This window comes from Oncorhynchus nerka, linkage group LG1 (genome assembly GCF_034236695.1).
Source record: "Oncorhynchus nerka isolate Pitt River linkage group LG1, Oner_Uvic_2.0, whole genome shotgun sequence".
Taxonomy (NCBI): Eukaryota; Metazoa; Chordata; class Actinopteri; order Salmoniformes; family Salmonidae; genus Oncorhynchus; species Oncorhynchus nerka.
Genome location: NC_088396.1, coordinates 49,050,111 through 49,073,980, shown reverse-complemented (window position 1 = coordinate 49,073,980; position 23,870 = coordinate 49,050,111). Strand labels below are relative to the sequence as shown.

The 23,870-nt window shown below is 37.7% G+C and overlaps 2 protein-coding genes across 3 annotated transcripts; both read left to right on the top strand.

Annotated features, from left to right (window-relative positions):
• Window positions 1–6,003: 6,003 nt before the first annotated feature.
• Window positions 6,004–23,384, top strand: LOC115118859 (homeobox protein Hox-D3a-like). 2 transcript variants are annotated; one of them, XM_029647584.2, is made up of 4 exons: window positions 6,004–6,126; window positions 18,688–18,750; window positions 20,806–21,364; window positions 21,559–23,384. In XM_029647584.2, the coding sequence occupies exons 3-4, from the start codon at window positions 20,908–20,910 to the stop codon at window positions 22,296–22,298; spliced, it is 1,197 nt and encodes a 398-aa protein (XP_029503444.2). In that variant the 5' UTR covers window positions 6,004–6,126; window positions 18,688–18,750; window positions 20,806–20,907; the 3' UTR covers window positions 22,299–23,384. The 2 variants fall into 2 exon arrangements, with proteins under 2 accessions (XP_029503444.2, XP_029503445.2); XM_029647585.2 differs by lacking the exon at window positions 6,004–6,126 and adding an exon at window positions 14,040–14,243.
• Window positions 8,732–13,121, top strand: LOC115118860 (homeobox protein Hox-D4a-like). Its single transcript, XM_029647586.2, has 2 exons — window positions 8,732–10,250; window positions 10,662–13,121. Exons 1-2 carry the CDS (start codon window positions 9,842–9,844, stop codon window positions 10,961–10,963), a joined length of 711 nt encoding a protein of 236 aa, XP_029503446.1. The 5' UTR covers window positions 8,732–9,841; the 3' UTR covers window positions 10,964–13,121.
• Window positions 23,385–23,870: the final 486 nt, after the last annotated feature.

The window sequence follows — 23,870 nt, the reverse complement described above, 5'->3', positions numbered from 1 at the left end:
CCACGCCATATGACCAAGGAGAGAAGGTCCACGCCATATGACCAGGGAGAGAATGTTCGATGTGTCCACGTCATATGGTCCAAGCACAGGTCCATGCACAGTAACTGAAACACTACAATAGAATGCACCAGAATACAATCCCCAGACGAATCACGCTGAAATGTACACGATAAAATATTCTAACGCCTATTTGTGGACACTGTCTTCTGTCTTTACAGACCCAAATCAACGTGTAACTATCATGAACGAGAGACTGTTACAATGTGGCTATTAGACTTCTGTAATGTAATTTCATATTTCTTCGTAGCCTAGTTTTCCCAAGAAAATATTGAGCACGCCAAAATACATAAATTATATCTATATATTTTTTGTTGATCTTATGACATAATGCACAATAGTCTGATGAATCATAGTCCTGTATTTCATGGACTACAGAGTTGTGTACTTTGCTTTACAAATACGTTTACGTTGCATTTTCTGTAGGCTATGACAATCTGTCCAAACGGTGTGGACTAGAACAGTGGACAGAGCACCCTACTCACAACATGACAATCTGTCCAAACGGTGTGGACTAGAACAGTGGACAGAGCACCCTACTCACAACATGACAATCTGTCCAAACGGTGTGGACTAGAACAGTGGACAGAGAACCCTACTAGAACACAATCTGTCCAAACGGTGTGGACTAGAACAGTGGACAGAGAACCCTACTCACAATCTGTCCAAACGGTGTGGACTAGAACAGTGGACAGAGAACCCTACTCACAATCTGTCCAAACGGTGTGGACTAGAACAGTGGACAGAGACTGGATCTGTCCAAACAGTGGACAGAGAACCCTACTCACAACATAGTCGCTCACAACATGAACAGTGGACTACAGAGCACCCTACTCACAACATGACAATCTGTCCAAACGGTGTGGACTAGAACAGTGGACAGAGAACCCTACTCACAACATAATTTGTAAGTCGCTCTGGATAAGAGCGTCTGCTAAATGACTTAAATGTAAATGTAAATGACAATCTGTCCAAACGGTGTGGACTAGAACAGTGGACAGAGAACCCTACTCACAACATGACACTTGTCTTGTTTGTTTGTGTATTAGGATCTCCAATGAGCTTTTTCAGAGGCTTTAGCGCTCATTCCGGTTGTCCACAAAAAAACTGAACACTGAAACAATGATAGACAAGGACAGTCACACACATTTTAAACACAACAATGTACAAACAATATAACAACAAAACATGTATAAATAATACTACAAACAATTCCAATATTACAGCAAGTCATATTTTATTTTCATTACATAACTATTTCTCTATTTTGAGGCTGATTATGTGTAGTTATTTGTTGCATTTTCAAAACGGTATTAGGCCTGATCGAATTTGAATGTAAGTCATGTCAATAATTCAATATTGACATTTTCGAATGTGTATTAACCTAACCGTCGTCGCAACTTTTGAACATGTTTCGTTTCAAATATCTATATGGTTCATTTTTTTTTAATGTAATATTTTGACCGACGCAAGACATCTACATGTTTCTTGTCATGGATTGTCTCTGATTTCTGGTTAAAATATTGCATAGTGGCGCTATATTTTTGCAATAAATGTTTTCATGATAATTTTTTATCTTCTTGTTTTTGCAACAAACAAAAACAGTGTTTTGTTCTCTTCGTTTCCGTTTCCTGATGTTCTACAACACCCCATTTAATTCATTATTAGCTGTATGGAATGTTCAGGCTCAACACGTTTAGAAACACGTTCGTTAGGCTATTCAACATGGCAAAAGGCAACATTATTAGCATAAGGAAACTATATATTCTCAAGTATGCACATATCTTCTGATTCAAAAGACTAGCAAATTTGGTTTGTCTACGGTTAAAATCTAACTTTATTACACATGCAGGGGCTGTTCTTTCTCTTTCTAAAGGAGATGTTCAGGCATTTTTTTAGAAGAAATGGGGGAATAGCCCCCGCCATTATGCGCAAAAAACAGGGGGAATTGCTGCAGTCTAAATTCTTTTTTTTGTGAGAGGAGAATTTACAACTTGGTAATAGACCTTTTTATGTGCCTCTATCGCCTGTCATTGGATGCCACTGGTCATGTGCAAGAGACAAACGTCTTCATGGACCTTTCCCTGATTTTCCCAAGCGATGTTTTCTCTGCATTCTGCAACTGTAGCGTACCAACCAAAACGCTCAGCCTACACTCTCTCAACATTAGCCTTTTAATATTGCATGAAAGAAACATACCAAGTCCTCGATAACTTTATTTCTTATTTACTTGACGTATCAGTGCTAGCTTTCTCTTCTCTGTGCATACCCGAACTCCACATCGACAGAAGAGCCTCTGCTGTTCATAATCTGTATAGTTTCACTGTAACATCATGTATTATTTATACAGAGTCACCACAAGAAAATGCATGGATTACCCACCTGCATTAGGTAAGCATTTTATGTTGTTATACAATTCAATTCAAGGGGCTTTATTGGCATGGGAAACACGTGTTAACATTGCCAAAGCAAGTGAAGTAGATAACATAAGTGAAATAAACAAACAATATTAATATATATTATAATACAATGTTTGTTTATTTGACTGTATCTACTTCCTGTCTCGTTGCACCAGGGCAGTAGTCTAATCAGAACCGCAGTCGAGATTCCATGTATAGACTATAGCCAAAACATACACGTTTAACATGAGCAACACTGCTGGTGTGTATGCACTGTGGGGCAACACCTCAACGATTACATTCACATTACATGTAAATCTGAACGCATCAAACTGTGAATGGTATTTTACCTATACTTTGAATTGTCATTTGCTGTGAGAATGATGTTGTGTTCATTGTAGTTCGACCAAAAATATTAATGTATAAGGACACATATTTATCTTGACTTCAGTGTAACTTTATTTTTTTTACTCTCTTTGAAGTGCAGGGTTGGGTTCTTTCGATGTTTGTGGGTATGAGCAGTGTCTGGCAGTGTGTCTGAATCTGTCTCTCTTTGTCTCTCTGTGTCTCTCTTTGTCCCTCTCTCTCTGTGTCTCTCTGTGTCTCTTTGTCTCTCTGTGTCTATCTCTCTCTGTGTCTCTCTCTCTGTGTCTCTCTGTGTCTCTCTTTGTCTCTCTCTCTGTGTCTCTCTCCGTGTCTCTCTGTGTCTCTCTGTCTCTCTCCGTGTCTCTCTCTGTGTCTCTCTCTGTGTCTCTCTCCATGTCTCTCTGTGTCTCTCTTTGTCTCTCTGTGTCTCTCTCTTTGTCTCTCTGTCTCTCTCTCTCTCGGTGTCTCTCTTTGTCTCTCTGTGTCTCTCTGTGTCTTTCTGTGTCTTTCTGTGTCTCTCTCTTTGTCTCTCTGTGTCTCTCTCTCTATGTATCTCTCTGTCTCTCTGTGTCTCTCTGTCTGTCTCTCTGTGTCTCTCTCTGTGTCTCTCTGTCTGTCTCTCTGTGTCTCTCTCTGTGTCTATCTGTGTTTCTCTGCCTGTTATGTATGTCTATGTTTGTGATCATCATTATTATCATTGTTTGAGATATATAATGATATATATGATTGCATAATGTCTCTGAAGTAACAAGCAGCCTAGCTGAGTTTTGAGGAGCTGGCTGTCAGAAGATTTGAGAATGTTAGGTTTCCTAAGGGAAGTCTATTCATTAGTCCTCTTTTGGGGGCATGAATTCGATGTCAACAGCATGACGGAGTTTTTACTGATATTGTCTTGGGTTTAATGTCACTTTCTATTAGGGACTTTGTGGACGTGTGAATATATCATTGCATTTAATAAAAGTTATTTTTCTTTACATAGGTTAATATTAGTAGCCTAATATACCCACACAGTGTCTTACATGGGTGAACTGAAGAGAATAACAATTTACATGTAGTCTTTTCAGCTTTAGATGTTGAGAAAATGTGAATTTGTCATGTGAAAAAAAACGTTTTTGTTTTTTACAAAACAAACGAGTGTGGGAAAATGCAACTTATAGTCTAATGTGAACCTTTCTGAAATACAAAGGTTGTACTTTCCCATCAGAGAAGCAGTTTTCATCGTTTTTTTCAGCTGCCTGAGATGAGGGCAACGGAACAAAGACAGTATTTCACTGTTGCCTGACAGGCAGCTGCGAAAGTATTTACATCCTTACTGCAATGCGGCAAAAGAGAGAAAGCCTGGAACGAGGGAAGCCTATAAAAGAGAGAAAGCCTGGAACGAGAGAAGCCTATAAAAGAGAGAAAGCCTGGAACGAGGGAAGCCTATAAAAGTGGGGCCTGCGAATGAGGATGAGAAAACCCTGAGCATTTAAATTACTCGATTAACTTCTAGACTATGCTCTGGATTGGAAATCAACTCACGTCCCAACATATGGATATAGAGCTGTTATTTCATCCTTCGTTCGTTCTTACCATATCGACCACAAGTTAAATAAAATATTAAAATATATATCAACGTATAGATCATTCATATAGATATAAACAGACAAAGAAAACGGGTTACTTGATTATTATGTTTGGTCTGTGTTAATCTTACAGTGTTTAGATTTTTTTTCATTTGTAGCAGTTAACTGTCATACGAATGATATTTGTAAGTGTCCGGGTAGTTTGGCCTATAGTATACAATTACTGAAAACCATGGCAACATTTTAATCCATTGTATGAGGAATTAATTCATAATAAACCTAGATCATCTAGGGATTCTTTCTAGATTGATCTGCATACAGAGCCTACAATATATACATGTACACAATATCATGACATGAAAATGAATGCTAAAATCCAGCGGCAACAAATTGGCTATGCGTTTCAGGAATTGGGTTAAAAACTGAACACGTTGAAAATGGGAAATGATTAGGATGTTCCAGCAAGAGGCGCTGTTGCCCAACAGTCCCATGCTTCTTTTTCCAGAATCGTTTACCTTACACGTCACTGAATTGGAATATGTGATCGGTCCCATACGCAATATGACCAACTGATCCGTATTATGCTTTCGACATTGAAAATAAGTGGTTTCTGAACTGAAGTATCAAGAAGTAGGTGGAGTATAACCAAACTATTTTTTTAGAGGGTGTATGGTTTATAAAGAGACGTTGTTTCCAGGTTATTTCAACAACAACCAAATGTAATGTGATGACGTTGAATCAACATGAATCAACATGGAATTTCGTAATTTTTTCCCCAACTTCTTACCTACATCCAATGTCAGGGTGACATTTTTGGTTGATTTGACATGGATTCACTTTAGTTGACAACTCAACCTGTGTCTGTGTCCAGTCTGTGTCCAGTGGGAGGATTCATGATTCGGGTCTACATCAATGCATGTGATGCATTTGATGGCTATAACGTTTTATTGAAGCATTGTTGATACATCTCTCTATCGTTATATTTTGGCGATATACGTACCTAGAGACAATTTAATATGGGAGCAGAATTTGAGCAGTATATTCCACGTTTGTTCAACTAATTTCATTGAAATCACGTGGACAGGTTGATTCAACCAGTTTATGCACAGTGGAAAATTAACACGTGTGCTTCTGATTCACCCGAAACCTATTTTATTAAACGTTACATAAATGAAACATCGAGGGAAACACCCACAGATGTGTGTAGACTACGTCAGAGATCACAGAGGGTCATCGGAAAAGGTGTTTATGGGCAAAAAGCCAAGAAGAGCAAAAAGCGATCGGTAGATGAAGACCTGTAACATATTAGTTTGTCAGACTTTTGTTATGTCTTATAATGACCCAAAAATACATATATGTATGAAAAGAAGCAAACGGCATTTCATATCATGGTGAACTAGAAATAACACGTTTTTTTGTGGGGTGTTTTTACATTTTATGTTGCATATTTTATATGGCATCAGAGTAATCGTCGTTGTTGAATAAGTACAACTGTTGACGGTTATTTATGGAACCAGTGCTGTGTCTGTGAATGGCTGTGGGGGAGCACGTGATGCCATTAAACTTTGTTTTATGGCCTGGGAGTTGACAAGCCAAAGTATATTTCTCATTGTGTATTAGTAAAGCCGTGCCGATGGCTTGGAATAGAGCTTTGAATTGGTGGAAGCAAGTATTAAACCTCTGTTTTTGTCTGAACATGGATATGTTTTCCTATTCGATGCATTGCGGTGGACTTTGCGGTAAGCTGTTTTATCATTTGATAGGCTACTAAATCTAGTGCGCATGCTGATGTCATCAGGTATACATGTCTGTCGCCTGTAGTTTGTTTGCCTGCTTCGAAATACAGAACTTTAACCACATTAGTGGATGTGTATTTTGCATGGGCCAGGATGTACGGAAAACAGGATGTGTTTGAATATGTCAATACTTAGCTGTTTACTTATTGCGGATATGACAGTCGTTTTTACAGTCGTTCAAATTACTCGTTCGAGAAACAATGCGTTTTGGAAAATGGCTGATAGCCTATATGCCTAAGGTATATTCGTTTTTGCTTCATATAGCCTAGGCTAGTATTGCGTGATGGATTAGTAAAATCTGTTAAATTTTTATTTGCCTGCAATGCACACACTTATTTGAATGACAATGGCGAATAGGCTTGTGGGGATCTGAAGTCTATAAGCTGTTGGCTGGCGAGTTTAGACTTGGGAGGGAAAAATATTAACCTGTTGTTGTCACAGACTCAATGGCGTTTACAGCTATTAGCATTTCGTTAAATGACGTTTTTGGAACATATGCCTTGTTATAACAATATATTAATTACGTTAAATACACATCAGGCCTTTTGAATCACAATATATATTTTTTAATTGCCATGCTCTATCGCGCCCCCTAGTACATAATATTATCGAATCATAGTTCCATGTAATATCTTCATTTGACCCATATCAGGGTGTTTGTATAGGCTTACATTGTGATGTTATGTCATGAAGTGAAGTGATGACATTGAAAGGAATGTAGATTATTTAGTTTGTTATCCAATATACACACACATTTTCATGACGCAACATTGGGCAATGACAACATGCACGAATCAGAATTGTGTTATAAAGGCCTCCACAGTAGGCATTGGCCTTTTTATTTTTTTATTTATTTTTAACCAGTTGTAAAGTAAACTTTGTCAATTTTTTCGGAATCCTCTACCACTGTGACCGTTAGTGTATTTCGCTGTTAAATGTACTGACAAGGATTTATAGGCCTACAACTGACAGGCTATATCGTATTGAGGTTGTATTTGGATTACATTGAGAATTGCACTGCTGAAATAATTTCACTAGTCTAGGATTGCATGTTTAAGAGGGTAGCATTATTGTCTCATTATTTATAATAAATATCCCACGAATTTGATTTCAGACGTAATACAGATGTTTCATGTTTCTTAAACCCATAAATTATACATGCTGTCAATGACGATTTGGCACACAATCTGGCTTTAATGACATAGGTACTTGAAATCAGAACTATTACCCATTAACAGTTGTATAATACAGAAAACATAGCAAGTGGGTTCATTCTTGGTTCATACGAAGGATTAAAGACAAGTTCTGACTTTGTCACTCTTTTGTTCCTCAGTAGTCTAACCTATCTCGGCTTTGACCCGTCTGAACAAGTCTCAGGGTAAGGTGAAGGTCAAGCTGTCTAACAAATATTTAAAAATTGTGACATAATTACAAGTGTGCGTGATTCATATTTGATTCAAACTTTAACCGTCTTAACGTTATTTAGGCTTGTAAAAGTGGCCAGTTTGTTGTAAAACGTCAGGCCTATAGCCTTTGACCTATAGCCGTTATTCTTAAAGTACCAAAATTATAGTACAGAAATTAGACTACAGAAATTGTCCAGTAACAAAACCTCGGTCTCTGTCTATTTAAGGACTATGTGAGTACTCAGTCCAATTTAGAAGGCGTTTGGCAAATCATTTTTTCTTAAACGAATGTTTTCATTTCATTTAAATCATTTATATATCATTGAAAAATGTATGTCATTGTAGGACAGTGGCATATCCCCAAGAATGTAGACCATGAGGTAACCAAGGCGGTCAAATGGAGGGTCATTTGGGATTCGTGAACTTTTGTACTCTTTGAGCTGTTGGCAAAGAAAAAATAATGACAAGTTTTGATAGGTTTGTAAGTGATTTAGTTTAACCTCGTGGCCTTTAGCCTTTTGCCTTATGGGTCCACTCGATATTCAAACTTCGGACAGTGTATCGAGCACAGGCTGGCAGGTATCGGTAGTCTATCAGTTGTGAATGACCTATGTTGTTTACCTGTACCTCTAACCAATACATAACGTGTATTAAAAGTGTATTAAAAGTAATACATACTTTTGGTGGCTGCGAACTTGATTCAGAATAAAATGGAACAGAATTGTTCAGCTTCATGATGCACTAGCCTATACCAATATCTGATTAATCAGGACCAATATCTGATTAGTCAGGACCAATATCTGATTAGTCAGGACCAATATCTGACTAATCAGGACCAATATCTGATTAGTCAGGACCAATATCTGATTCGTCAGGGGCTATGATTTGATGGAAATAATTCTAACTTATTTAGAATGTTCATACGCTTTCATTGTGTACAATTGTCAATAGTAAGTGTATGGCGTAGGAATAGGCTCTTTATTGGTCTTTTTGAGAATCTTATGGCTGGACTTTTGTTGAATTGAAAGAAATTCTGGGACCCCTCTATTCCGTCGTCTATATATACCCTGTAGAACCGAATTTGTGTGATAAAACAACAGTCACAGATTCGATTCTAGGGGAGTATATGGTCGATGCAAAAACGTCGAATTACTAATCTACTTTTACAGATGTTTTGAACCATTCTTCATAACAATTTAAAAATCTGGATGGATGGAAAGCTCTTCGTTTAATTGCTGCATTGTGTCATTTTAGGGTGATTTAAAATGATATATTATATTGTAATACCATTGTGTGCGAGTACATTTTTTAGTTATATGCACTTACAGTGTCACGTGTCATTTCATTTGTTGATTTGATTTGATAATATAAGAAACCTTTGCAGGTGTCGCTTTTTGGCCAGTACACCTATCATTAAAGCCAAACAGTCCTTCTCATTTTGATAGTGAACAGAAGCCGCCGTATTAAAAAAGCTATCATACCAGACTGAAATCTAAACAATTTCGAACATTGCTTCAAGATAATTCATTTTTTAAACATTTTTAACATTTACATTTCAATCATTTAATTATTGATTGTTTGGCATTGGTTCGTTGCCACGAGGCTCTTTCAGTAGTTATGAAAGGGATAGGGTAGATGAAATGATGAGATTCTTGTAACTTTTGGATGACCCTTTCTTGACAAAGACAGTCCCCATCAATTGTCCCCAGGCTTTATCCCCCCTCTTTTTGAGCCCGGGAGACGTTTTGTATCTTTTGTTTGTTTATCTGTCAGACTCGCTGGCTTTAGTTTGATTTAGTATTGTAGAAGTTGAAGCATGTTAACCATAGTATTGCACAAAACCATCTAAATGTCCGTATATACACAGACGTTGTATTTATTCCATTCAGATGATTTCCCATTGACGGTTAGATGATCATGATTGATATTTAGATATTGACATTAACTATTTTAAATGTTACATATAACATCTTATTTTTCAATATAGAGCTCACATTGTCAATCCTTCATTTAAATTGGTTAAATATTTGGTTTTATTCAACATAATTGAGATGTTTTGAAGTTAGTGGAAATTGCTGCTATTGGTGTGTATATGTAGGCCCTACCCGTTAATGAAATAGCTTTACCTCCATTGGCCTTATCTGGTCACATGGTTCTCTAACTTTATTCAGTTGACAGCAAATAGGAGGGCTTTATGGTGGTGGAAAAAAGACAACTCGAGAAAACATTGTAATTTCTACCTTCATAAATTAATGGCCATGAGTTCGTATATGCTGAACTCTAAGTATGTGGACCCACAATTTCCCCCTTGTGAGGAATATTCGCAAAATATCTATCTACATGAGCAGGGAAGAGGCTACTACGGTCCTTCGCAGGACCCAGATTTGCAGCATCCAGGAATCTATCCACGGTCAAACTACCCCGAGCAGCCCTTCAGTTGTACCACTGTGCATGGTCCTACAGTAGAGCCACGGGGTCATGTGCAGGGGCGAGACAGCCACCCTAGCACGTTTACCGCACAGACCGAACCGTGTACCCCGGTCCAAGTGACTGGACCCCGGACTTGTGGTCAGCAACAAAACACAAAGAATCAAAACGGGATACAAGCCAAGCAGCCTGCAGTAGTTTACCCCTGGATGAAGAAAGTCCACGTAACTACGGGTAAGATTCACTTTTCCCTCTCAACGTCGCTTTGGGACAAGTTGAGGTCCAGGATTTTAGTCAATCTAAAATCATTGCGTGAAATATTTATGGTCTGCTTTGAAGGGGCTGTCAGTTACACCAGCCGTAAATGTTTATTGCTCAGGAAATAGGCCGCTGGCTATCTGGCGGTCTCAGAGCTCCTTACGTCCACTGGCTATGGAACATTTTATTGTGACAATATTTGAATGAAGGGTTTGAAATTAGACCTAATTGGATCAAAGTTTGGTCATAGTTTCGTTCAATTTCATTTCTGGATCGAGTGTTCATTGTTTTGTTTTAGCTAGAAGTTTGGAGCGTCCCGTGAAGGGCTTTATGTTTTGATTTAACTGGGACTTAATTGGCTCACATTTGGTATTTTGTTTCTCACAGTAAACCCGGATTACACAGGACCTGAACCCAAACGGTCTCGGACAGCTTATACAAGACAGCAGGTTTTGGAACTGGAAAAAGAATTTCATTTTAACAGGTATCTGACCAGGCGGCGTCGCATAGAGATTGCCCATATACTCGTTCTCTCCGAGCGTCAGATCAAAATCTGGTTTCAAAACAGAAGAATGAAATGGAAAAAAGACCACAAACTACCGAACACAAAGGGAAGAGCTGCTTCTGCTTCCGGCCAACAGTTACCAAGTATCCAGAAGGATAACCAGACTGATGTCACAACTTTCTAAGATGGGAAAACTTTGACCGTTCAATGAATTGTATATAACATCCTATATTATACAATTGACATTGCATGGTCTCAAAACATGACATTTTGGTCATTGTGATGTAACGTACAATAGTTATAAAATGTCAGTTACAATCAGAAGGACCCTCGTTGTGTTGGCTCATTGAATTGAGTCAATTTCCAACATTGTAACTGAACTGAGAAGCGTTTCATCACTACATGCTTAACATGCTTCGAAGAGGTAATTGCAGATCGAAATACATTTTATTAGAGATGTTTTCTGATTATACTCTTCTCGCTGATTCTATAATGTCACTCTTCCCACGTGCACCACAAAAGTCAGAGTAAGGCATTAACATGTATATATTTATTTAAAAAATAAAATAAAAAACGTAAAATGATGTGAAGCTTTTGTACACACTTTAATTAGAAATTGAAATATTAAGACAAATAATATTTGATTCATATGATTGCTAAAAATAAATAAAAGGTAATTGCTGCATCAGTTGATCTATACATTATTTTCAGACAAGTGACAATATTTGTTACTTTAATATAGGCTAGCTTAAAGAAACTATTGAACTCGTATTTATGGGCGCTAACTGGTTGAATTTTTTTGTTTAACGTTTAAAAAAAAACTTTTATACAATAAAGCTTTTAAAATGGCGTTAAATTCTATTGAGAAACAAGACATTCCACAGTGTGCAGACTCTCCCCAGGGCCCGTATTCAGTTATAAATCTCTCTGGACATCTTTGTAAACAGTGTACATTTAAAGCGGGTCTCAAACATGGCATCTGAAACTCTTTCATGACTTTGTCTTGTTCTTTGCATCGAATGTATATTTATTTAGATGCTTCACTATTTTCTATTTTGATCAAAATCGAACAGAACATTATTAATAGTATATATTCAATGTTAAGCACGTTGAGGGATATAAATACGTGTAACAACCCTATGTTTCCCCTATTCTTATTCAACAACAATTTGTAATATAGAGTGTTTTACGTTTCTTTATGATTATTTATTTAATTAAATATTTGTACATTTCCTTATTAAAACCCACAACAGTTCGAAACATATTTGAGCAACGAACGTTTTATTGTATGCAATCTGTTTACAACTGTTATGGATTATTAGCAATGATCTCACATTTTCTTATGCAGTGTTGAAATGCAGTATTAAAATGTTTACTCTGGCATTGATTTAAACCAAACCTAGCCACACAGGCATTCATGTCATGTCTCAAGACATATATTCTTATTGTTCCTATCATTGTCCTCGTGACAAAAAGCGAAGACGGCTTGCATTGCGAAGAGGTCTTCCCTCTGAAGAGTCTTCACGACGAGAAGTTGAAAAGGTATTTCAACTGAAGTTCGACAAAAGCTCCAGAGGCAGGTTCACCCAGAGGACAGTGTTTCTATAGCCTTAGACACATTTCAGCCGCGAGGAGTGACCTCTGAACCCTTAACCCGTTGGACCTATAGTCTACTTCTCTCACTGGCTCTATTCGCATGGAGTTTTTCATTAAATACATGTTGTACTTTAGTATTATAATATGGAACGCTTATATAACCTGGTTAAACATGCCACGTTTTAAAGCCTATATTTATTCTGCCAGATGTAACTCAAATGGTACTGGTTGCATGTCACGCCGTGTTAATATGCAATCCTGGCTGACCTTTTTTGTGTTTCCGCTTTTTTTTGTCTGTATATATACATGCGAAACTTTTTAATGGGAAAATAGATTGTTCCATGATATGCATTGTGGTGGCACAGAGCACTCACACTTGTCAATATATTTCTGTATCAAGTATTCCGAGGTTCATGCTTTACAAACATGTCTGTCATTGCCATCAATGCTTGATTTACACAAAGGTTGACACATCTCACAGATTGAGATATTTATTTTTACCCTTACTGTGCTTGTTTGAGAGAAGAAAAAAATATGGCATTGTTGGATGACAATGTGACTAAGTTCAGTTTTATAGCAAGAATCATCAAATGTCCCCTTAACCACACCAATGTTAGTCAGTGCCATAGATTTCGGGAATTTGAATGTGGTCCTATCCAAACCAGTCAAGGAACTGTTAGCAAAATCGTAGGCTCGGTGTGATTATATTTGTGACCATGCTTGGATTAAAACCTGTATAACTTGAATGCTTGTCTGCTTCTCTCTGTGTGTGTTTCTGTGTGTGTGTTTTGTTTCTTTGTGTGTGTGTGCGTGTGTTTGTGTGTGTGTGCGTGTGTTTGTGTGAGTGCATGTACGTGTCTCCACATTTGCGCCCGCTCCTTTATAAGCTTCGTGTCACTCTCATCAGGCCTTTACACTGATACCTATTCATCTTCCGTTTTCCACTACATAGATGTCAGTGTACAAGCAATGTGCGCATGTCATGTCATAGCAAATGAAAGAAAACTGTACCAAATGATGCAATAATAAACAACAGTTCTACATGCAAAACATGCTGTTATACGTGTGCATTTTTAAGACTACCATAATGCATTGCTGAATCTCACATGTCACCATGTTTATTTTCCACAGTGGACCTATGAGGCTTGTAAACATGTAAATGGTCTTTCCATAGTTCACCGAAATGACTATGGGGAATAATGATAAAATGCCTATCATGTAATATAGTTTGGGAAAGCAATCGTATGTCAATACTTTTATTTATTTTTTATTACCTTTATTTAACTAGGCAAGTCAGTTAAGAACAAATTCTTATTTTCAATGACGGCCTAGGAACAGTTACCTTGTCAGCTCGGGGATTTAAACTTGCAACCTTCCGGTTACTAGTCCAACGCTCTAACCACTAGGCTACCCTGCCCTACCATGTGCAGTGGGCATTGACCTATATGTCTGAAAGCAATAAATGAGAGCCATAGGCAGTGCCATTTTCAATGACTACGTCGAATATGGAATGCACCATTTCTGCGATCACAATGGCTTTCAAAACGGCCATATTTGATTTCCAGCTGCTCGCAGAAACGGTCTTCGCCAAGCGAGACAGCCCCTTAATAAAATGCATTAAACTGTGCTGTCTGCATTCGAAGATATCATTCGGAGAATATACCGCTCCTCGCTCTATTTCTGACCACGTGATTGTCTAAATAATTCATGCAGCACATCCCCTAGAAACACGGCGTCGTCATTAATCGCGAGGACTCTATCAGACTTGAAAACTGAAAAGATCCCAAGAAAATAATATCCAAACGCTCCGATACTCAACGCATCTGAAGCCAGCACTTTAACACAGCATCTGAGCCAATGGAAGCTTGGTAGGTAAATATTTTAGCTTATTCTTTTTTTTTTTTTTTTGCAAGACGGTAAATGACCATATCTGTCAGATATATGATAAATAGCGCCCTTTGATGCGTGTGCCTTGGACAGGCTGAACTGCATTCTTCAATGCTTTGCTTTTTGGGAAGAAATATACCAAGAGAACCAGGTCAATATTATAATGTGGCGATGTTTGACAACTAGCATCCTTGTTTTGTTTCATAGCAGGTAGAAACAACATTTTAAATATTTTCAGTCACATTCTGTGTGAAATGGTTGTATTGATGAATGCATGAGCATAATGAAAGCAGCACTGTTGGGATGTTCTATTTCGTTCTTGAGAGCTGTATGTTAGAGCCTCTGTGATTTATAATACTCCTAAAGAGAGCAATTCAGTCATTGGTTTACACCAAATTGCCTGTTACAAAATGTAAACAGAGTGCTAAGTTGAAAAACATTTAAAAGTGGTACAAGTGCAATATATTAATACAACATCTTACTATTTTCTTTGGATAACACTCCAGCTAAATGCGTTATAGCAATAACACAAATCGGAAACATTGTTGCAAGAATATCTCTCTTTAGATTCAACTGAGATGACGCCACATTGCTAACATAGTTTTTTATTGTTGATGGGGGATAATTCGCAATGTATCTCTGAGAGTAGTAGAAGCTGTGTTTGAGCAGGTGGACAGTTATCTGCCTCGTTGTAAATCATTCTCGATAATTCCTGAAATGGTGCGAGGCTGTTGGAGGCCCGGGCCACACTGTAAATCTTTCCATTTTATTACCCATGAACATATGCTACGACGCTAGTAGTCCTCTATCCTTTCCTCAGTGCAAGTTACTTCTCGGCCAGCTCCCCCGCTGTCTTTTATGGCTTTAAAATCTCCATCTTCAAATAGATTTTTGAGCTCACAAATTGTTATTTAAATGTATTTTTCTATTTACATCGAAAACAGTGTCTGAAAAAGAAAATACTATTGAACACCATGATAGCGCAGCGGACACACAGGAGACAAAGGGTTTACAAATTGGTTTATTTCAATACAATTTCAGACGCCTTTTCTCATACATCAATATTGGTTAATGGATTTCCTAACATTATAAAAATGCACATCTTACTTAAACAAGTATCACATTGTAGATATACAATTAACCTTTATTTTTTTTTTTTAATTGTGAGAGCAATATGGTTATAGTTACAAGTATACCAATAATGAATATATGGACAAATCCACATGTTCAATGTGTATACGAAATTCTGTTCACAACCACATTTGAATAGGATTCTCAAAACGACATGTATTATCGGGTTAGAGGCTTTGTGATCAGGTAAACAAATACATTTAATCCAAATGTATAGCTTAATATTATATGTTAAAGATGACTAAATAATCACAATAATATTTATTGCAAAGGAAAGAAGAAGAAAAAAATGATCGACAAAATTAAATCAAATCGCAAGTGAAGTATTTTCAACATGGACACAGGTCAGATAAGGAAACGTAAACGCGTTCCCATTTCAACATGGGTTTGGGAGCAAAGGCTTGGTTGGAGAAGCACCCCCAGTCAGAACAATCTGGTAGCTCCATCACGTCAACAAATATGTTTGTATTTTAAGACGGTTCCTTTATTTGTCATCATAACGGTTTCCGAAACACACATAAACAACAACAACAACATCCCAATGTTAGCTTCAAATCTGTGACTGTGTCTGAAAACCTGTATTTTTCAATAGGAGATTGATTGGCCGAGATTTTTTTTGGGGTGGAATAAGGATACCTTCTTCGTTTTTTTTTTATTGGTAGTTGAATGTGAGTCTTTCCATTCTTTCGGGAATACTGTCTGCATTGGTATATGGAAATGTCTGAAAAACCGCAAGATCAGGTTTAGGACAGTATTATCTACAGACAAAGAGTGAAGGATACATTCTAGAGACTGCAGGGAAAGGAATTGAGACTAAGAAGCACGAGCATATGATCCACTGATTCACAGGTAAGCAATTGCGTGACAAAATGCAACCTTTTAACCAGGGCTTTACACAACACGAGAGAATAAATATGATTTATTCCATTCAGAGGGGATCTCGTCAGCAACTACGCAGATAGCCTTTCGTCTTATGGACCTGAGATACGATTTTAAAGACAGGTTCACAATTTTGAGAAACCACTTTCGAAGGCTAGTTTGGATGGATGTATTTTGAGAACCGGTTTTCAGCTGATTTTGCAGTTACAGGAAAACTGACCAAAAGTAAAGGAAAAAGAAGCGGAGGAAGTTTTCATTCTGACTTCTAGATTGTTAGATCATAAATCACATGTATTTGTCTTATCATCACAGTGATGTTAGACGTGATTTGTGTGGTTTGTTAACCTGCAAATGTACCAGATAAAAACGAATAATAATGGATTCAATCATTTTAACTTGAAATAAGACCAAAAATATATATACCCATTTTGATTTAGATAAAATAAAGGCTATTTAAAACTATTTGAATTGATGTTCTGCACTCATTTTTTTGCTTAGGCTACATGATTCCTTTAGTGAAGTTATTGGATAATTCATGAATATATATATGTATTGTAGGCCTAATATGAATTAGGATTAGGTCTAAACAACAGGCTATTGTTCCCTTTCATGTTATTGACTGTAATATATTTTCAAGTAATATATGAGTGATTTTAACAAATTATTTTCTGACTTTACTGAATTAAAGCAAATGTATTCCAAGTAAATATTTGTAAATTAAGCCTAGTTTAGGATGTGCGTCTCTTGACGACTTTTTCTTCTTCATGGAATAATAAATAAATGAATAACAAGATGAGCACATCCAATAATTCGGAGGATTTATCCCAAAATTCGTCTTAAACAAATAGCCAAATTAACAAGCTCCTAAAAGCTATAGGCCTTAGCTTTATAAAAATGTTTAAGTAGGAACAATTAACGAATTATTTACTCGCATGCTTCCCAGCCCAGCGGTGCGCAAAACGTTATATAATTTGTCCCTTCAATTTCTAAAGAATTTAACAACAACTTTTAAGTCAACTTCATATCAAAAGCACACAATGGACACAAAACTATAAGGATGAAACGACAGCAGATGTAAGTGCAATTTTCGACGACGATTCTTGTAGCAGCCTATTGTATATACCAAACTTACCGTAGCAATGCGTTGGCGAGAAACATTGTTGTATCAAAAGAGGATCGTGTCTAGCCAGAGTAGTGACAATATATCCTAACAATACACTTTCAAATCCACTCGAAACATATCGACTTCGACTTCAGCGATATTTAGGAGTTTTAAATATTTCTAAGAAACGCTAGGCTATAAGTCAAATGAGAAAATGAGCTCTTATTAGCCGAAAGAAAATAACCTCAAAGCATTAGGCTAGATAAGTAAAGCAGAGTTCAAACTTACGTCAAGTAGGCTAGGCTACAGATTAGTTTCTTATTCTGACGTTTATCTCCTACAAATGTGACCATGTATCCCGTCGTCAGACTTGTGTTTCAGCTTTAAAAACACTGGTGAAAAGTTCTGTGGTTTTAGGATTTCATTGTGACTTTCTTCAACCCCTTCTGCTCGTTGTTCATTAATCTATGAGTTATTGCTGAACGAGCCAAAGGTCAGCCAAAAGGCCTGCGCCTGCTAAATATTTTGGCCAGCTCATCTTTCTATACAATATTCAGTGTAAGAGTTGTTGTCTATCCACCACTGCACTAAATGCTCGGTTTAAATGCATTTAAATTTAAAAAATAAATAATAATAACGTGTTCGAATACGTGTGTATTGTCCCATAAAATAAAATAATAATCGTATATCCTGTTATAACGATTAGAATAGATACTTGTACGTAGAAGTGAATTATGGTGCTATATCAGATTATGTTTTCATCAAAAATCTCACTGTAAACAAAAGCAAATCAGTACAATATCATTTCAACAGAACATGGAGTCATTTGTGATATGAAATGATTACCCTGCAGTAATCCCATTTGTTTTCTTCATATGAAATGATTACCCTATAGTAATCCCATTTGTTTTCTTCATATGAAATGATTACCCTATAGTAATCCCATTTGTTTTCTTCCAATGAAATGATTACCCTGCAGTAATCCCATTTGTTTTCTTCCAATGAAATGATTACCCTATAGTAATCCCATTTGTTTTCTTCCAATGAAATGATTACCCTACAGTAATCCCATTTGTTTTCTTCATATGAAATGATTACCCTGCAGTAATCCCATTTGTTTTCTTCATATGAAATGATTACCCTGTAGTAATCCCATTTGTTTTCTTCCAATGAAATGATTACCCTACAGTAATCCCATTTGTTTTCTTCCAATGAAATGATTACCCTATAGTAATCCCATTAGTTTTATTCCAATGAAATGAGGGAATTGTGGGACTAAAGCAGTAGAACTCATGGACTGTTTTCTCTTTCAGGTCATGGTGGATTGAATGATGAGCACGTGAAGAAAAACACAACACTGATCTGCATAAAATACGGTGAACAGCATTTATTTAATGAACTGCCATTACATAATACGGGTTTCAAATGAACGCACCAAACAATAATGTCCGCTCATATAGGCCTATATATCGCTTTTTTTCCCTCAAAAATTGTTTTCAATAGGTCCTTACAAAAAAAAAGATAAAGTAAAGACGAACCGGTTATTTAGATTTGTGAATGGCAAACGTTCAACTCAATTCGCATTTTCAGTTTCCCTTGTAAGTGTAAGCCTAACGCCTAGCCAACCAGACTCGTTTAAGACATGCTCTTAATCCTTTATCCATTGAAGAAGGTTCACCATGTTGACATGCCAGGAGGTAGCGTGAGATCAGATGCAACAGAATATCATCGCTTTGTTTAAGCAGAACATATAAGCCTCATTAGGAAATATATCCACCTACACTACGATATAGTTGGTTAGTAAAGATAGCTAGGCTATCCACTGGGCACACATAGGATGAATCAACGTATTTCCACATCATGTCAATTAAATTACGTTGAACCAATGTGAAATAGACGTTGAATTGACGACTGCGTGCCCAGTGGGCACATCATTCAGAATTAACATTTAAAATCTAAACAGAATTATATCGGTCACCCCATCACCTCCTCAATGCGAATTTCAAGCAGGAATATGTTCACCTTTGCGTCAACGGTGATGGTCCACTTTAAAAACAAAATGATTCCCCTTTCTGCGGTTTAAAACGTGCATTTGCGAGTGCGTAGTTTCAGCAATGCAGAATGATTGTAGGGGCTCGATTTATACAAACGGCCTCTCTATTATTGCTGCAGAACTTGCGGAGTATGGAATTCTTTAGCTTGCCTTCCTCCCGCGCTTTCAGTTTTACACTACTGTGGGTGGCAAGTCTTGGTGGGTGTTTTCCTTTTCAGTCCTCTCTAAGGCGTTTACGACCATTACATTTGCACTTATACCTTTTGCTTCGGTCCACCATGACAGGTGCATTGATATGCACCGCGCGGACTTTCAGTCTGCATACTGTATTAATTCGTCTCCATTCATGCCTTGGCCATTCAGTGTGTTACTTATTTCAAGCCTACAATGCGAAATTGTTTCCAAAAGTAGCTAGAAAATGTTGGACAGAATACAATATGTGGGTATCCTAGTCTAGGCTCTGGTAGATGATTGCTAACTATAAAATAAATACAGGCTTACTGATTACAGAGTATGTCAGGTTGCCTGAATATAGAAGCGTTTGTCATAGGCTACACGCACATCATTAGCATTTAGGGAAGTCACCCATTCCGACCACCCCGATATGTTGGTGAGAAAACAGGCAGAGATGATGGCACTTATTTTAGTACACATACATCGTGATAATATTTTCTAAAATAATTTAATGGTTTAATAATTGCTATTTGAATAAAGTTACCTTTTGAAGTGGCATTAAAAACAGAAAAATCATATTAGTGTGACATTTTGTACTTAAGTTAATTAACAACGAATAAACAAAACATATGAACGAGATTTATAAATGTGATTTTGAAATAAATGATGAATTATACATCGAGAGCAGTTCTGGAACATGTTAGTCTGTTAAACAATACGAGCTGATGATGGTTTGTGAGGTATTGTGATTAGGAACAGAAAGGGATATTGTGTGAGTCACCATGCTGATTCAGCTCCTTTTCTCCAGTAATTCAAGAAGAAAATCTTTTGATCTCTTGGCACAAGTTAAACTTTAACTAGTTTGTGCCAAACATGCCAAATGGATTGAAAGTGAGAGGTTGAGAGGGCCGATTGATGATTTGATAGTTTAGAAAAGTAAAGTTTGGAGAGTGAAGAAATAAATATTACAATATTGCATTTTTGTAGTATTTATTTTCATAAAAGAGCACGTGTATTTGTTTGTAATATTCCACAGAGTTATATTGAAACAAATGCTGAAAATACCAGACTTCAGGAATATTAGAACATGAGCAATAGGTTATTGATGAATATAGTGTATACTCAATCATGATTGTGTATTGGTTTACCACATGTTCAATTCATATTGCCTGCATAATGAGCATAACAACTGTTCTCTTCCTAGGTGAAAGAATACTGAGGCGGTGGGAAACTCCAATCACGTGATAGAAGAACACCCATACCATTGGATAGGGCTGCATTGGCCTTCTTGTTTTGAATCCTCACAATGCAGAAAGCTACTTTCTACGATAATTCTGGAGTCTTTGGAAGCTACTCTTACCCCAAATCCGAGTCATATAGTTATGGCCCCAGTCACCAGCCCTACTCCACTTCTAACCTTCAGAGTGATTATCAGGGTCCAGTTTGTCCAATACAAACCCCAACTGTACGGCCACCAACTCATAAAGACAATACCATGAATGGAAACTGCACGAGATCCAGTAGCAGCCAAGGAAACAGCCAACTGCCGAGTATTCGTGAACAGCCGCAAGCGCCTCCATTGTCGGCCTCTTCGCCTAACTCCAGCAACACTTCATCTCAGAAGAAGAAATCTCCCTCAAACAATGATTCTAATACTGCCACCCCAGTCACTAACAAACAAATATTCCCATGGATGAAGGAGACGCGATCCAACGCCAAACTGAAAAGCAACAGCAGCAACAACAATTGCTCAACCGCAGAAGGTACAGTGTGTGTGTGTGTGTGTGTGTGTGTGTGTGTGTGTGTGTTAAAAAGCATGATTCGTCTGGACATGGTGGTGTGTATGCGTGCGTAAAAGGGTGATTATTCTACTGGTCATTTTAGGCAGCTGAGGCGGCCTATGATAAATCATTCATAATACACAAAGAGACTTATGGTGTTTACTATGTATTTTCAGGTGAGTCCTGCGATGAAAAAAGCCCACCTGGTCCAGCCTCCAAACGGGTCCGAACTGCTTACACCAGTGCACAACTTGTAGAACTTGAGAAGGAGTTCCATTTCAACCGGTACCTGTGTCGTCCCCGAAGAGTGGAGATGGCTAATTTATTGAATCTCACTGAGCGCCAAATAAAGATCTGGTTTCAAAACAGAAGGATGAAGTACAAAAAGGATCAGAAGGCTAAGGGGATAATGCACTCTCCCATCGGACACTCGCCGGACAGAAGCCCACCATTAAGTGGCCCAAATCACATCGGATATTCTGTCAACGTAAACTGTCTCAGCTATGACGCACCGTCGCCCCCTTCATTCGCCAAACCCCAGCAAAACATGTACGGCTTGGCAGCTTACACGGCACCATTAGGTGGCTGTATACCGCAACAGAAAAGGTATCCGGGCTCCGAATACGAGCACCACAGCATGCAAGGCAATGGTGGCTTTGCCAACGCTAATTTGCAAGGCAGTCCGGTGTACGTTGGGGGAAATTTCGTTGATTCCATGCCAGCCTCGGGTCCCATGTTCAACCTCGGCCATCTACCCCATCCCTCATCCGCCAGCGTGGACTACAGCTGTGCCGCTCAGATTCCAGGCAACCACCACCATGGACCCTGTGATCCCCATCCCACATATACAGACCTCAGCTCTCACCATGCGTCTCAGGGAAGGATTCAGGAAGCGCCTAAACTAACGCATTTGTAAAATGTGAGGATTTTGTCTGTGCCCAAATTCTGTTAGGCTCTTTTATTATCTCAGTAGTCTCAAGTCATTTATATGATTACACTAAAAGTGAGTCATGTATTACCAGTGTTATTATTGATATTACTATTCATGCTATTGTGTAATAATTACTTTCTAAGAATATGTCTGGGCCATTTTTCTTGACTGTTGAGGATGCGCAGGAGAGACCGTTTGTCTGTTGAGGATGCGCAGGAGAGACCGTTTGTCTGTTGAGGATGCGCAGGAGAGACCGTTTGTCTGTTGAGGATGCGCAGGAGAGACCGTTTGTCTGTTGAGGATGCGCAGGAGAGACCGTTTGTCTGTTGTTCGTTTTCTGAAGTGCAATGCGCAGTATTGGGGACGGAAAACGTCATTAACATTACTTGAAGGTAAGTCCTGTAGATCTGACAGTAGTTACCCATCTTTATAGGGATGGGTTTTTATTAAAAAAAAAAAAGCTCCAAGGTGTCTGTTTGCTATATTTGAAGCGTCTTATTTATTTTTCCAAGATTGTATTGCATTTATCTAATTTTCTGTATGTATTATTTAAGGTTTTTGTATTACACATTATTTATAATTTACATGTATTACTATTTATATGGACATCTAGAATTTATGCAACATCGTTGGACAGACTTTGACATCATGGCCATTCAATAGGTACACGGGTTTTTGGTGAATGCTTGTTTTAAAATATGCCTTCAGAGGCTGGTGGTCTTAGGTTTGTTGTAGAAGGAACTCCTACGTGTAAATCTGGGAATATTGGGGATTTTTTTACGTGTCTCTATGAAAAACAAAGTTAGGCTACATGTAGCTCTATCAAAATACCGAATATACATTTACATTTAAGTCATTTAGCAGACGCTCTTATCCAGAGCGACTTACAAATTGGGTATTACAGAAATGAATCACACCAGTATGTCATTTGTTGTCATTGCCAATTTTCATATCAGGTCATTGTCATTTCATCAGTTGGACTGTCCATGCATACATTTATGAAACGCTAATGATATGAAAATGTTATATTTTAATGTGTTTAACATTTTGTAAATAAAGTGCTTACATTTACACTGTGGGTTAAAAAGCACCGTTATTTTCCATACATTTAACACACGTAGAAAAATGTGAAAACAGTGAGAAAATGGTTATGCCTCAGCCGCAGGTTGGGACTATGTATGAATTTGCCTCGTCGCCATTTTGAAGTAATGCCAAATAGAAAGAAGGCTTACAGCCTAAACAAAGAAATGGCATGTCTCTATTCACGCATGTCCAGTTGAGAGCGTGCACAGTACAAACATTGCCTAAAGGCAAGCAGATCAAAGACACATATCGAAAATAATGTATTTTTCAAAGCATGCCAGCCCAGCATGCATATGAGGTAGAGATTGAAATTGAATCGAAAGAGAAACCAGAAACCTAGGAAGTCTCTTGGTGCTGAAGAAATTCAAATGTTCCATGACTATTAGTCCTGAAGTCAAATTGAGCAGGCAGAGCATTTTCTTCACAATGTAGGCTAAAAGCTACATTTTTGTCTGGGAGGTCTAATTAATTGCA